This window comes from Carya illinoinensis, chromosome 6 (assembly GCF_018687715.1).
Source record: "Carya illinoinensis cultivar Pawnee chromosome 6, C.illinoinensisPawnee_v1, whole genome shotgun sequence".
In the NCBI taxonomy this organism is placed as follows: domain Eukaryota; kingdom Viridiplantae; phylum Streptophyta; class Magnoliopsida; order Fagales; family Juglandaceae; genus Carya; species Carya illinoinensis.
In genome coordinates, this window is record NC_056757.1 from 30,552,453 (window position 1) to 30,569,747 (window position 17,295).

At 34.1% G+C, this 17,295-nt stretch overlaps 1 protein-coding gene and 1 long non-coding RNA gene across 2 annotated transcripts; both read left to right on the top strand.

The window, feature by feature from the left end:
- The first annotated feature begins 2,509 nt into the window (after positions 1-2,509).
- On the top strand, positions 2,510-4,864 carry LOC122314512. Its single transcript, XR_006243734.1, has 2 exons — positions 2,510-2,873; positions 4,072-4,864. It is a non-coding gene; the product is annotated as an uncharacterized LOC122314512 (long non-coding RNA).
- Positions 4,865-11,474: 6,610 nt separating this feature from the next.
- LOC122312750 lies at positions 11,475-16,153 on the top strand (the record flags this gene model as incomplete). Its single annotated transcript, XM_043127409.1, has 3 exons — positions 11,475-12,074; positions 13,169-14,413; positions 14,954-16,153. Coding segments are annotated over 3 exons (3,045 nt in total), but the record flags the coding sequence as incomplete, so codon positions are not given.
- Between the last annotated feature and the right edge of the window lie 1,142 nt (positions 16,154-17,295).

The window sequence follows — 17,295 nt, forward strand, 5'->3', positions numbered from 1 at the left end:
AATAGTAATGAATTGAGATTGTTAAGTGAGTTTTGTGGGACCCACTTAATATGAGTTTAAATGTGTTTGAATGTTAAGATAAATATAGATATATCTATAAAAAATTAAAAAAAGTTATGGGTCTTGTGTATAAAGAGATGTTGAGATTAAAAAAATTATGAGTCATGTGTAAATAGATTTTAAATTGAGTGATGTTCAGTGACTTGGAAGATGAATATTTGAATACTAAACTCAGTTTAAAATTAGACTGAACTGAATTAATTTTAATATTTTTCAAATTTAAATACTCAAAAAGTCATTTTTAGCGAGGAGCGATCGAAGGTTGATAGTGGGTTGGCCTTCCATCGAAATAGTTCTCAAGTTCAGTCATGTTGGCTGATTTGGTTTATTTTAATTAGTTTTTAGTTTAAACAATTAATATAAGAGATCACTTAAAATATAACACGTTAATTTATTTGGCAAGAGATGATAACATTCGTAACGAAGAATAAGGTTTATGATATAAAATTTTAACCATTTTAAATAAACACAGTATGAAAATATTTAATTAGGAAATAATTTTGTTAAATGAAAACAAAAGCTATACAACAAAACAAGATTTTTTCCAGAGTGAACTAGGTGACTCTTAGCGACAAATATATTAAATGCTAAAGATATTGTAAAATCTTCAGTGTTGTTTGTTGACTTTTAAGGATAATTAAAATATAGAGCGTGGTTCTCACGTGCGGCCCATATTTGTGCCTGATTTTTATGCGTCATTATTTTTTAGCTCTTTTTGAGACATGCATCATATCATTGGATTTGCTATAACGATATGATATCTGTGATTAAAAATAGATAAACGTGTTACTTTTACTGGCCATCATAGATTTTAAAATTTATTGGAGTTGCTTTAATTCATCTTTTTTTTATCTATTTTACTGTTTCTTTCTTTTTTTAGTTTTTTTATTATTAATTAAAATAATAAAAAGAGTTAGGTCTCGTTTGATTATTAGAGTATATTAAAATCAATTCAATTTAATTTAATTTTAAGTTGAATCTAATATTTAAATATATAACTCTCAAATCATTAAATTAATCTCAATTTAAAATATTTTTACACGTGTAACATATAATATATTTCAACTCAATACCTTACATACGAGATCCACAATCTTTCTTAATTTCCTATAAATAAATTTAAACTTATCTTAATATCTAAACACATATAAACTCATTTTAGGTGGATCTTATAAAAATTATTTCATTTTCTCATGATTCATCTCATTACTTTATGATGTCATGTTTGATAGGCATGTGCAAAATACCCGCACAATCCGATCAGGTCAAACCGGTTAAAGTCGGGTTGAGTAAAGGTCGGTTTCAACAACCATCAAATCCGACTAATATCGGACGGTATTTGAACCCACTCAAATCACTGGAGTCCTGGACATTTGCTGCAGATCGCTAGAGTCCTGGACATTGAAAGATCCACTTACACCAATCTCAACAGGCTCGTTTCCCAGGTAAAGGAAAATAACAATTTCAAATCGTATGAACAACATTGCTAACAGGGAATTTTTTTGTGGGCAGGTGATTTCTTTGACTGCATCTCTACGTTTTGATAGTGCTTTGAACGTGGATCTCATAAAGTTTAAGACTAACTTCGTTCCCTACCTGAGAATACATTTCATGCTTTCTTCGTATGCGCCGATTATTTCAGTCGAAAAGGCCTACCACCAGTAACTCTCCATGGACGAGATCACAAACAGCGACTTTGAGCCGTCGTCCATGATGGTAAAATGCGAAACTTGCCACGGTAAGAGGTTCATCCGCATTATAAGAGGTTCCCTTCGTCTGTATGTTAAAACCGTCAATGACAAATCCTTGAAAAAGAAAGAGAAATCTTGCATAAATTTTGGGTTTGCTATACAGAGAAGAGAAGAGGAAAATGCAGAAACAGAAAAAAGCCTATAGATTAACTTTGATATGCAGAGAAGAGGAGAAGAGGCTAGATGCCGCAGTTTACAGATCTGCTTCCCTGCCTTTAGCGTAGCGTTGCTCGAGCTAGACGCCGCCGTTTACAGATCTGTTGCCGCCGCTGTCGCTGCTGATGCTGGGTAGGTCGAGATCTTCTCTTACTTCAATCCTAAGACCACTTCTCTCTCTTCCTCTCCCGTGGTCTGTAGATCTTTGGATTATTTGAATTAGTTTATGTTTCTGGAAGCATTGATAACGACCGTGGTTCTAAAGTCGGGTCATACGGGTTCGACCTGGTTTGCTTTTGATCGGGTCGAGTCGGTTCAGGTTGGCTACTTGGATATGATCCATTGGGTCGGATCGGGTTCAAAATCGACTTTACAATGCCGGGTTGCAGGCCTAATGTTTGATATGTAGACATTTTAAAATATTTCTAATTATGGATGCAAGTTTATTTGATGAATAGATGATGATATTTTTTCTTAAAAAAAATGAAATATTATATTTTAATGTTCACTTAGCCAAAAAATAAAAAAAGGAGAGTGACAAACAGCATATTGGATCAACATGGCTTTAGGCCGAATATCTATCGGTTACAGAGGCGATCTCGAATCGGAATTGCGCTTTCACTGCCCCGGTCCAAAAACAGTTCCCGTATATGCAAACCACCATCCATTTCGGTAAGTTCCACTCATCTGCCTCCTTTCCACATACACCACACGAAAGTGGTGACGTGGTTTTTTTTTTTTTAAACGCCCTAAATACCCAAAGTCTGTGAAATGTGGGTATTTCGAATTTTTTCCCCTCCGCCAGCCTTCACGTCCGCCACCGTTTGGACCACCGACGAGAACAACCGACCTACTGCATTCAGCTCGCATCCACGTTTAGCTCACGTCCACTTTCAATTCACACAGGTTTTCTCTTTCTTTGTTATTCCTGAAATCTCTCTTCTTCTTCTTCTTTTTTTGTTTTTTGTTTTCCCTTACTCCCCAGTAAGTTTCTTGGCCTCCAGATGGTTGAAAAATTCTCTCAAAAAGCAGTCCTTGTTGTTCAATTCTACGTGGGGCTCTCATTCGAGAGACTTATCGCCCTCTGTTTGGGGCTTTTTTTTTTTTTTGTCTACTTCCTATGGAATTTTATTAACTATGACTTCTTTGCCTGATTACTCAATGAATATTTTTTTAGTATTTTTGTTTTCCCTCTTTTGTATAATCATCATGTAAAATGTAAGCATTCGAATTGGCTATCGCAAGTTCAGTACATTAATTTTCACACAAAAATATATTTGATAGGTTTCATTTCTCAATTTGTGGGAACTTGGGACTTGGGGTGTTAACGCATCTCATCTAGGAGTAACATGAACAGCATCTAGATAGCAGGGATCACGGAGTCCAAGCACCTGCATGGTGCATTGACACTTGAAAACCCGAGATAGAGCCAGAACATGATATGCATGCTTTGGAATTCAACTTGAACCGTAATATTGGCTCAAGATATCTACTTATCAAAAAAATATCGGCTTAAGCCTAGCACAGTTTGAGGAGCCCCAGCAGATATGGGAAAACTCCAAGTTTCTTATAGAAATGAGGTCCAGCCACTACCTCAGAAGAAAATGTAGAAAGAGAAGAGGATAATGACACCAGAGCTCTCATATGGAACAAAATTCAAGTCCAAAATTGAATGATTAGAGCCGTAGTTAGAATATTAGTTTGAGTTGGTAACCATGTTTTTTATTTTATTTTTTATAAGTTGGGTAACAATTTAATTTCCATATCTTCAGTTTGCATCTAAATTTGAAATTTTTTTTAAATGCATTCTTGGATATTTGTTACTCTAAGAGTGCAAACTACATTGGACAAGGATTTAAATATAATCTCTTTATTACATCATTTTCATGTAGATGCAGGACTATGGTAGTGGATTGTCTCAATTGCATGCAGCTTGAAAAAGCACTTGTCACATTAATCTCTTAAGCAAAACCAATCATTCTACAATGTCTCTCTTGATTCCCAACTTCCCTTTTAAGGATTGTTTAACCACCATGCTTTTAAACTGAAGTATTTATTTTCTAGATTTCAGTTGAAGATTTATGTTTAACCACCATGCTTTTAGACTTGAAGGAAAATATTTGATGAGGAACAAGTTGGTGAGGCCCCGAACCCCCAAGTTGGTGCTAACGTTAAAGATGTTGTTGGAACCCAATGTAGTACTGTCACACAACAAATACCATCGGGCAATGATAAGATGTGAAATTGTGGTTGAAAATCATTATTCTATTTTTGATGGATTTCTTGAAGTATTTTGTGAAAATCTGGAGACTTTCTTTTGGAGGTTGTGGTTGTAAAGAATGTACAGATTTCTGGGTGTTCTACTTGTATGAAAATTATTATTCTATTTTTTATGGCTTTCTTGAAGTATTTTGTGAAAATCTGGGGGCTTTCTTTTGGAGGTTGTGGTTGTAAAGAATGTATAGATTTGTGGGTGTTCTACTTGTATGACACATCCTTGATTGTCACCAACTAGTTTTGCTTAATTAGTATATCGGGGTCGGGTGGGGTTTGGGTAGGTTTAGGTATTATAAGTCTTCCTTGATGAGATTGGTATTTTCTGTCCTCGTATTATATTAAAAAGTGAAGGGGAATTTTCTTATCAAATTAAAGTTTCTTTGTGTCATCTCTGCTGCTGTACTCCATTTAAGCAAACTGAATAATAGTGACATTATAACGTGTTTCAATGATTAATCTCTATTAATTTCTTTCTGTGGCATTTTTAACAGGGTCACAGCAAGAGCATCGAACCGATATGTTTTGTTGATGAATCATAGTTGCTGTAATTTTGTTTTGATGTGAGCATCTTTGTAACTGACAAATTTTGAATGAGTGAAACTAATTTACAGTGTAGCTGAGTCAGTGGATGTCCATGTTTGACGCATAGGGAAGTTTTTTGTTGCGACATATTGCTGTGTATGAAGCATGGGGTCTTTTTGGTTTTCGGCATGCACTATCTCACATAAATTGCACTCTCAAAAGTTTGTATCCCCTAAATGGAAAAGATATACCAAATCCAGGAGCAGAAGAATATGCAATCAAAATGACCATCTCATTCCAGGTTCATATATTTTTACAAACCGACATCTACCAACCTGATAGCACTTCACGATTACGAGCTGTCAAATACAAAAGCACATCCTCATCTATCAACCCGATACTTATACCAGATACTTACATAAAATCACACTCCCACATCTATTAAAATGAACTCATGAATATTTTTCACAGCCCATGAAGCAAATGTGAAGTCCAAACCACACACTCACTACATGATAAAACTAACAAATATTTTTTTTTTAGTCCATGAGATGTTTTTACAGAAATTGATAGTTCTATATCCTTGAATGAAAAATTGGATTACCAAATAAATCAACTACTAATTTAAATGAACAACTTTATGCATTTTAAGTACATTTACCTTCTGTTTTTGTTGGTCCTCTTTCTTTTTTACTTTTGGCTGTTGAGCATATTTTTAATCTTTTCAAAAAACTGAAAGTGCATATACTCAACTGATTGAGAGTGGGCGGCTACCAACTGGTGGGTCCTAAATGCTCTAGTGAGAAAATATTCTACATGGAGTTGTTCTACGGAACAACAACTGTAGCAGCTGCACACTTGCACACCAAACGTGACATCCCGTTTGTTTGTTTTTTTTTTAATAATTCTAAACGTGCGTTTTTAGAAAATATATACGGTTGGTGTTTTCCATTTCGAATTCCTCCCTCCCGCGAAACCCCTCCTACGTCGCCCGCATGACATCGTCCTCCGCCCAGCGCCACCGGCGACGCCGGCTCTCCGCCTAGAAACACCGTGTGACGCCCCCAAATTCCGTTTGGGATCGGACGGACATTTGAAGCGTCGAGACATGCAACACAAGGTTACCTGCCCCCGTTCATGACATATGTTCCTAGCATGCATATAATATTATGCAATATTCGCAGCGGATAATTTTTTTTTCTTTAGCAATACTATGCACCAAATTGAAAATATCCCAAATGCTTAAAACATACTTCATACATAAAGACCCATTGAATAAATCACAACACTAGTCCAAAATGGTTATGATCCAAAAAGTACTAAAGATGCAACTCCATTGTACAAGTAGTAATTTACGTTAACTTCTATATTAACATTGACGTCGCACCGTCGCTTAGTCAACTGTGTCTAGTTGATCAGCTCCTGATTCTCCTTCAGGTCCTGTAACAAGATCTACCATTCTGGGGGAATGGTAGTTGAGACTACTAAAGTGAGATTTGATTACAAATCTCAGTAAGTTAACAAAAAACTTCCACACATGCTAATGATGCATGGATGACAGTAAAAGCATAAATGCATAATTAAATTCATAAGTAATTAAAGCATAACTTGACGTACAACATAGCATAATTGACATAACTTAAATTGAAACATGAACTGAACTTGACTTGACATGAACTTGATTTGAAACTTGATTTAACAGGAAAAATACATACTCCACAGTTGTTGTGGCCCCATGTATTCTACGTGTAAATACATACTCCACAGTTGTTGTGGCCCCATGTATTCTACACAAACTTGACTTAACATGAAAAATACATACTCCACAGTTGTTGTGGCCCCATGTATTCTACGGAAACTTATTTTTTAACTGCTTAAATACATACTCCACAGTTGTTGTGGCCCCATGTATTCTACATGTCACAATTGCTGTGTCTCACATAGTGTATGCTCCACAATTGCTGTGACCCCATACATAAGTAATCAAGATGAAACGTGACTAGAATACGAAATGACTGAAGCCCTGACGTAACATAACGTGACTTGAACATAAATTGAAATACATGACCAACTTGAGATAGAAACATTTCGTAACATGGCATAACATATAATAGACAACATATTTAACATGACATACTTGCAACAGTGAATATTACATGACTTGACATACATGTAATAGATGGCATACTTAGCATGACGTACTTGTAAGGTACAGTAATACATGACAGAATATATTATGTAACAGATAAAAATTGACGACAGAATAAATTCTGTATAATAGACAATTACGTGATAACTTGGCATGGCATGACATATATGATAACACACATACATACACTGTAGTTCCTTTACTTAGCACACATACACAGTAGATTGCTAGTAAGTTAAAAACTAACTTACCTCGATCTCCGCGTTTCTTATAAAACTTCAAGTGCGACCACGAGGAAAAAAGCTTCAAAATGGGTGTGCAAAAGACCTCCTAAAAGCTGTCCGAGAGAGAGTGTTTGATATTCTTTCAATGGAAAGTGTAAATGAAGATAATTTCGTGGGGAGAGGTGGCTAGAGATACTTATGGATGAGATATGGAAGAGATGAGGCTGGAGTTGAGAGTTGAGTGTAGTTTTCTCCTACCCAAAATATCTATAAAAGATTATCTTATAATATTCTATCCAATAGTATCTACAAAAAATCAACTTAAGATATTTTTATCTAATAATATCTATAAAAATCAACTCAAAATATTTTTACCCAATAATATTCATGAAAATTACCTCAAGATATTTCTTTTTATCCAATAATATCTACAGTTTTGAACAGACGTTTTGTCCGAAAATATGAAAAAATGTTATTGCGCCATAAGACTTTAAATAACCCTCCGAGTCTAATGGCACAAAGCATAATACATTTTGACACTTCTAACTATCTCCAATAATCAAAAACACACTTCTGATACCATAGTAAATAATAACACTAACTATGTAGTTAGACAAAAACCTATACGATTAATGGATTCGTGAAAACTTATGGGGTTTTCACGAGGTTCCTAAAGTTAATAGAAATTTCACAATTGAATTTCTAGCGGACTGTTACACACCGACTAACACTACATTGCTCATACAAAGCTGCCGCTCCTCGGGAAATTGTTTAACAAGCAAAAGGTGCTTGTTTTTGGACTGCGAAGACCAGACCTCTCTGGCCGCCGGCGTTGTTCAAACAGAAGGTAAAAAATTTTCTACTTCTGGGAACTTCCATATGGTTACGTTCATCGTGTACTTGGAGAGGTGAGTTATGGGTTTTGTGAGATGTATATTTCGGATTAGGGCATGGAAAAAAAAACAAATTTGCATGGCTTTTGACCGCTGGTTTGGACCTCTGTTTTGAAGCATCTCATTCATACATTGTTTGATTGGAGCTGATTATCTGTATTGCGAATCAAGTTTTTGCATCGTCATTCACCACTCTACTGTACTCAAGCTGTGGTTTTATAAATAGAAAAGGAAAAAAAAGAAAACGTGCGTTTTTAGAAAGATCCAGTGATTCATGGAACATCATATAGCTCAAGCCTCACAAATATATGCATACAGTTCATATAGCTGAAAAGTGCACATCCAAACGGCTTTTAAGTTTGGAAATGAACTTCTTTTGTCATGAATCCAAACTCATACCAATTGTTCAATTTATCCACATTTTTTTAATCTTTTTTATGGTAAAGAACGTGGCTTCTAGCTCAGTCTGGAAGTCTATAACAATTATCATTCAACAAGATGCCATGAGTTTCATCAAGAACATAAAGTTTTATACCTTCATGTCACCAGCTCGCCTTCCAAACTTCTAGCTGCAACAACGCCAATGAATAAATTGTGCCCTTTGGCTCTGGTGCTGGCCTACCAATCTCTGCAAATGCCTCCCATAATCGTGGACAATCGAACTTCAGTATATTGTGTCCTGCCCAAATCCGTCCTATACATAAAATAATCATAAGATATTCATTTATAAAAAAATGTGGGACCTGACCAAAAATAAGAGCTAAAACCATAATGTTATTCTGACTTTCTTATGTGAATTCAAATTCCATAGATTTTGCTTTCATCATTTCTATTATCTGCTGTAAATTGTAGTGCAGAAATGCTTCTCCCCAATTCCCAATTTGGGGAAAAGTTGACTTTTAGCATTTCCTCATTGATTATGCTTATTGGGGATTATTATAATGAATAAAAATATTATTAGCTTTACATTTGGCTTATTGGGTTGGACCTAATTTGGCTTTGATACTGGTTTGTATGATTATATATGCAGCAGTTATAGAGTATGATTGATTATAATGTTATTTTGAAAGGAAAGATCATGCAATTAAAATCTACCACCAAGGTTCTGGGACCTTATTGAGAACTTTGCAGTTTTGTCCAGTCTCTGATTTTCTAGAAAAATTTTCATATATTGATTTATAGTGTTGAGATTTTGAACAAAAAAATGGCAAGGTCTAGAAATTATAAATTTGTGTGCAGTGGTCATCATATTGATGTGCTGAATTGAATGCTAGTCTTGTTTCATATCCAGTATCACCATGACTTGGTTATGAAATTATTCAAGAACTACTTCCATTCATGCAATAACTTAATTTTAGTGTTAACTTTGGGTCCTATATGCTACTTGCCAATACTAATTCCAGGCCAGTTGTGAAATTGAAATGTGATTTCAGAATTTTAGGCTGTGTCTAGGCTGAAAGCACAATTTCTAGCAATTGTGAGTCATAGTGATGAAATAGATACTGCTGGTATTGGTGTAGATTCACATGAGATTTAGCTTCCTGTTTTATGCTACAATAAATGATTGCAACTAATTTATTAAACTATTAATTAACTTCCTATTTTGTAGCTGTTGATATTCTGTGGGAAGCAGAAAGCATCATTCAGTCTGGATGAAGCTTCTAGTTCAGTAGCTTCTAGTTCAACAGCAGCAGTAATGAAGTATAAGTAGTGGATACTCTGCAATTCTCATGAAACACGTTCGGGTCCACTGAAACTTAAAATACTTGACCAATTCAATATTAATGTTCATATTCCTAACCAATGTAGGTACTGTTGAACCCAAGATTTCAAGTTTTGTGTAATTATATATTTACACATGGAGTTTGATGATAACAAATGAATTCAAAGAATAAAGAAGTCTCAAGCTCAAGTTGTCTACACAATGGAGTCAAGCACATCAAGGAAACAAGCATGAGCAAGAAGGGAACAAGTTCACATTAAAATTATAGAGTAATGTTGTAAATCTCTTCAAAATTCGAAATTAGGATTAATGCTCAAAATTAATATTTTATCATAAAGCATTAAAATTGTTGAACTCAAGGTTTCAAGTTTCATGTGATTATAAATCTACACATGGATTTTGATGATAACAAATGAATTCAAAGAATAAAGAAGTCTCAAGCTCAAGTTGTCTACACAATGGAGTCAAGCACATCAAGAAAACAAGCATGAGCAAGAAGGGAACAAGTTCACATTAAAATTATAGAGTAATGTTGTAAATCTCTTCAAAATTCGAAATTAGGATTAATGCTCAAAATTAATATTTTATCATAAAGCATTAAAATACATTTTCCACATGTGCATGAATATTTTTGAAAATTAAATTTGAAAATTTTGAAAGATGATTGATTGTCATCTTTTGCATGTGCATGCCTTGATTAAAGGGTTGAACTTTGAAAATATTAAAGATGATTGATTGTCATCTTTCACATGTGCATGTTTTATTTGAATATTTTCAAAAGTGATTGATGCTTTTTTAGACTTATACAAAAAGTAAAAGATTAGGTTTGAATTTTTTGAAAATGAAAGTGTGCTCATTTTGTCATATGCCAAAAGTAAAAGATTAGGTTTGATTTTTTTGAAAAAGTGAATGATGTTGTCTTTGACAATTGAGAAAGAAGAACCTTTTATTTGAATTTTTTGAAAAAGTGAATGATGTTGTCTTTGACATGTGAATCTTTTTAAATTTGAATATGAAGTCTCATATGCCTATAAATAGATCATTTGAGAGCTTCACATTTACAACACCAAGAGCATACAACATTCATTCAAAGCTTTCATTCTCTCTTCTCTAAACATTGAGCCTTAATCCTTGTTCATTTTGAGAGATATAGCTTGCGCTGTATTGTTCTTATTTCACTCGTTGAGGAGTGTTTTCTGATAACCTACCCACTATCAGCTTTTGTATCAGAAAAAGGGTGTGTATAACCCTTGTGTGTGTAGAAAGTATTCTACACAGGGAATAGTTGAATCACCACGTGTAAGGTGATTGCAAGTGTAGAGGGTGTTCTACACGGATCCTTTGTAGCGGTGTTGTTCAAAGGTGTAATAGGTTTCTATCTCCACCTGAAGGAGGTTGAATAGTGAATTTGGGAATCCTCAAGGGGTAGCTTGAGGCGAGGACGTAGGCAGTGGGGCCGAACCTCGTTAACATACTGAGTTTGCTTCTCTCTTACCCTTACTCTTTATATTTATTGTTATTTCATATTTTGTTTATATTTTATATTATATATTTGATTTATAATTGTTATTTTTTTTTTAATACAACTCAATTCACCCCCCCTCTTGTGTTAGTCATCTGGGCAATAATTGGTATCAGAGCTAAGAGCTCTATTATAAGATTAACTATCTTTTGAGTTAAGATCTTATGGCTAACATTGCAGCTTCATTTGGTGAAGGTCAATCTAGTAGTCGGCCTCCACTCTTTTGTGGAGATAATTACTCATTCTGGAAAGTTAGAATGAGAATATTTCTTCAAGCTCAAGGTAGAGAAATATGGAAATGTATTGTAAATGGACCTTATATTCCAACAAAAGTGGTTGGTGGAGTAAAGGTCAAAAAGGAAGAAGAAGAGTTTGATCGTGAAGACGATAGACTTTATACTTTAAATTTAACTGCTATGAATTTATTATATAATGCTCTTAATGGAAATGAGTTTAATAGAATAATGAATTGCGCTACGGCAAAGGAAATTTGGGATAACTTGGAAGTAACTTATGAAGGAACTTCGCAAGTCAAGGAATCAAAAATTTATATTCTTACTCATGAATATGAAATGTTTAAGATGAATGATGATGAATCTATTTCTAGTATGCACACTCGTTTTACTAACATCATAAACAGCTTGACAGCTCTTGGCAAAGTTTATTCCAAGGTGGAGATAGTAAGAAAAATTCTCAACTCTTTACCAAAACGTTGGGAATCAAAAGTTACAGCGATTCTTGAAGCTAGAGACCTCAAGAAGCTCGAAGTCAATGAACTCATCGGGTCACTTATCACCCATGAGTACACATTGAAAAGAGGAGAAGAAGAAGGAAAGCCAAAGAAGAGCTTAGCACTTAAAGCTGTTCCTCATGAAAGTGAAAGTGATGAAGATGAGGAAAATGACGATAAAGATGAAGAAGTTGCGATGATAACAAGAAGAATTCAGAGGTTCTTGAAGAAAAATAGAACTCCTCCGAGGAAATCTTTCAAAAAGTTTTCCAAGAAAGATTCAGGTAAAAACGACACTTTAATTTGTTATAAATGCAATAAACCTGGTCATATCAAGCCAGATTGTCCTATGCTAAAGAAAGATCGAAACAAGGGCAAGAAAGCAATGAAAGCTACATGGGATGATGATTCAAGTAGCTCAGATAGTGAAGCAAGCAATGAAGAATCAGCAAATCTTTGTCTTATGGCTAAAGATGACATTGAGGTAACAAATCTTGATAATATTGAAAATCCTTCATATGAAGAATTGCAAAATGTTTTAGAAGAGATTTATGAGGAATTTGAAAAATTGGGTATCAAGTATACTGCTTTGAAAAAGAAAAATTCTTCTTTAACAAACGAAATTGAAATTTTAAGAAAAGAAAGTATCATTTTGAAAGATGAAAATCTTGAATTGAATAAGAAGAAAACCGATTTAGAAAATATTGTTGAAAACTTTACGAATGGAAAAAGAAATTTTGAAAAACTTCTTGGTAGTCAAAGATGTGTTTTTGACAAGGCAGGTTTGGGATATATGCCAAAACAAAAATACAAACCTTATAAAAATTTCTTTGATAATCATTCTACCTCAAAGACTAATATTCAAAATTCTTTTCATAAAAATAATTTTATCAAAAAAAGGATATTATTATAATCATTCAAGTTTTTCATATATGTCACATGCTATTTGTAATTTTTGTAATAGAAATGGTCATAATTATCATACTTGTCCTATTAGAAGAAATCATACAATGACTATTAGGGCCATATGGGTACCTAAAAATCTTGTTTCTTCTAATACTAATAAATAAAGGACCCAAAGAACTTGGGTACCAAGAAAAATCATTTTAATTGTTTTTATAGGTATGCATGAAGTCATCCACAAGCAAAAATAAGTGGTTTTTAGATAGTGGATGTTCAAGACACATGACGGGAGACAAGACTAAGTTCTTTGATCTTAGATCTAAAGAAGAAGGACACGTGACATTTGGAGACAACTCGAAAGGGAAGATCGTGGGAATAGGTAAAATTGGTAATGAATCTTCTCTCATAATTGAAGATGTTCTACTTGTTGAAGGTTTAAAACATAATCTTTTGAGCATAAGTCAATTATGTGATAAAGGATTTACAGTTACTTTTAAAATGGATAAATGCATTATTTTGAATGATCATGATTGTAATATTTGTTTTATTGCTTTTAGAAACAATAATGTTTATACAATTGATTTTGAAGAAATTACCTCACAAGATGCTATTTGCTTGTCAGCTCAAAATGAAACTAGTTGGTTATGGCATAGAAGATTAGGTCATGCCAACATGGAACTTATTTCCAAACTTTCAAAAAATGATCTTGTGAGAGGTTTACCAAAAACATATTTTCTTAAAGACAAAATTTGTGATGCATGTCAATTTGGTAAACAAACAAAAACTTCTTTTAAAACTAAGAAACATATTTCCACTACTAGACCATTGCAACTGATACACATGGATCTTTTTGGACCAAATAGAGTTGCAAGTCTAGGAGGAAAATATTATGCATTTGTTATTGTTGATGATTTCTCTAGATATACTTGGGTCATCTTTCTTGCTCATAAAGATGAGGCACATAATGCCTTTACCAAGTTATGCAAGAGAATTCAAAATGAAAAGGGCTATACTATTTCAAGTATCCGAAGTGATAGGGGAAAAGAATTTGTTAATAAAAATATTGAAACATTTTGTGATGAAAACGGTTTTATTCATAATTTTTCTGCTCCTCGAACTCCTCAACAAAATGGGGTAGTAGAGAGGAAAAATAGATCTCTTCAAGAGATGGCAAGAACAATGCTCAATGAGAACAACTTGCCTAGTTATTTTTGGGCCGAAGCGGTAAGTACTGCATGTTATGTTATAAATAGAGTTATGTTAAGGTCTAAATTAGATAAAACCCCCTATGAGCTTTGGAATGAGAAAAAGCCCAACATTGGTTACTTTCATGTATTTGGATGCAAATGTTTTATTTTGAATGACAGAGATAATTTAGGCAAGTTTGATGCAAAATCTGATGAAGGTATTTTTCTCGGGTATTCTACTAATAGTAAAGCTTATAGAGTATTCAACAAAAAGACTTTAACTGTACAAGAATCTATGCATGTAGTATTTGATGAATCTAATTCTCCACTCTCCAAGAAATCTATTGATGAAGAAACAGAAGGTATAAATAACACAGAAAGTCTCAATCTCAACAAAGAGAAAGCAATAGAGGAAGTTCAACATGGAGCCATCAGGAAAGATCATCAAAATTTAATACAAGATGCAACCAAACAGTGGAAATTTGTGAAAGATCATCCAGTGGAACAAATTTTGGGAGAACCTTCACAAGGTGTAAGTACTCGATCATCTCTTAGAAATATTTGTAATCATACTGCTTTTCTATCTCAAATTGAACCCAAAAATATTGATGACGCACTTCTTGATGAATCTTGGATTCTAGCTATGCAAGAAGAGTTGAATCAATTTGAAAGAAATGATGTTTGGACACTTGTTCCTAGACCCAAAAATTATACTATTATTGGAACAAAATGGGTTTTTAGAAACAAGAAAGATGAGTCTGGAGTCATTACTAGAAATAAGGCTCGACTTGTAGCCCAAGGTTTTAATCAAGAAGAAGGAATCGATTATGATGAGATATATGCACCTGTCGCAAGATTAGAAGCTATTCGAATGCTACTTGCATATGCTTGTTATAAAGATTTCAAACTTTTTCAAATGGATGTTAAAAGTGATTTCTTAAATGGTTTTATAAATGAAGAGGTATATGTTGAGCAACCTCCAGGTTTTGAAAATCATATTTCCCCAAATCATGTTTTCAAACTCACAAAAGCACTATATGGACTTAAACAAGCTCCTAGAGCTTGGTACGAGAGACTCAGTGGTTTCTTGATTGAAAAAGGTTTTTCAAGAGGAAAAATCGACACAACTCTTTTCATTAAATATGAAAATGATGATATTCTTTTGATTCAGATTTATGTTGATGATATAATATTCGGTGCTACTAATGAAAATATGTGTCAAGTTTTTGCTAAGACTATGCAGGAAGAATTTGAGATGAGCATGATGGGTGAACTTACATTCTTTCTCGGATTGCAAATTAAGCAAGCAAAAAGTGGGACATTCATCAATCAATCAAAATATATTAAGGAATTACTGAAGAAGTTTGGGATGGAAAATGCTAAGGAAATTGGAACATCAATGAGCCCATCAACTAAACTTGATAAAGATGAATCCGGTAAGCCAGTTGACTCGAAGATATATCGAGGTATGATTGGTAGCTTATTATATTTAACAGCCAGTAGACCAGATATTATGTTTAGTGTGTGCTTATGTGCACGTTTTCAATCATCTCCAAAAGAATCACATTTAATTGCAGTTAAGCGCATTCTTAGATATCTTAGTGGTACAATTAACCTAGGGTTATGGTACCCTAAGCACACATCTTTCGATCTAATCAGCTACACAGATGCAGATTATGCTGGCTGTAAAATAGATCGAAAAAGCACTAGTGGAGCATGCCATTTCTTAGGTCATGCATTAGTTTCCTGGTTTAGTAAAAAACAAAATTCTGTTGCACTATCTACTGCTGAGGCAGAATATGTTGCTGCGAGTAGTTGTTGTGCTCAAGTTCTCTACATGAAGCAACAACTTGAAGATTTTAAACTCATGTATAATCACATTCCAATCAAATGTGATAATACAAGTGCTATAAATCTTTCAAAGAACCCAATACAACATTCTAGAACTAAGCATATTGAAATAAGGTATCATTTTCTTCGAGATCATGTGCAAAAAGGTGATATAATGTTAGAGTTCACAGACACACACGATCAGTTAGCAGATATTTTCACAAAACCTTTACCAGAAGATAGATTATGTATGATCAGAAGAGAAATAGGTATGATGCATGCTATGAATATCTCTTAAAAGATAGACCAGAGTCAATAAAAATAGAGATAGATTTTTTTTAATACTTTTACATAAATTTGAGATTCTTAGCCTCATGTTTGAGACGCTCATTCTCTTCATACAATATCATGTCATTCTTATTCATGGGAACCGGCAAGCGGAATGAAGAATCTAATAAAGATTTCAACTGTTTATTCTTCTGCCGAATGATTCCTTCCCTTGTGTGAGACTCTTGAACAATTTGTTGAAGTACAACAATTTGTTCTTTGAGCTTTTCAACTTCGTGATTTTTGGCTTGTAGTCGCTGAGAAAAAGCCACAATAGAGGAAGAGTAGCGAGTCCCAAGACTCACCAAGTCATAAATAGTATCAGAATCTGACTTATTAGTCAGATTATTATTTTCTTGCTGCAACATGGCACCAATGGTAGCTGCAGAAAGAACAGGAGGTTGAGATGCAGAATGCCTCATGGATGGATCTAGAGAAATGTTAGAAGAATGAGCCATTGAGAAAAGAATAGAAGGCTTAAAACGAGAATGCTGAAGGAATGCAGATGAGTTATAGAGATGAGATGAAAACTTGATGCGGATTAGATGAACTTCAGGACTGATTTTATAGAGATAGCATAAAGAATAAGACAAACTATTTTCTCTTCAAATCTTATTTAGTCAAAAGAAATACAAGATATGCTGGACACGCATTGTCAAAAGTTTTCTTACTAAGCCAGCGAGATTAACAGTAGATTGTCCCTATTTTTCTAGTAAACGATGAACCTCTGCTGTTATCTGCCGATGTTGACCTTGTATCTGAACCCTTTCTCGTTCCAGCTCTTCTATTCGTGGTTGCAGATCATGAGCATACAAATCTGCAAATTTTTTCAACTCTTGGTTTTCTTGCTTTAGCCTTTTATTCTCACTATCCTTATTAGCAAGCTTCTGTCGTAACTCAGATATTTGCATGTTAAGATGATCAATCTCACTCACCCTCGCCATTAACCTTCGAGACATGATCGTAACAGAGGCAGCATATTGATTACTGAGCATTCTTGATTCTGCAATAATCTCAGAATCAGCCTTACTAGAAAAACGG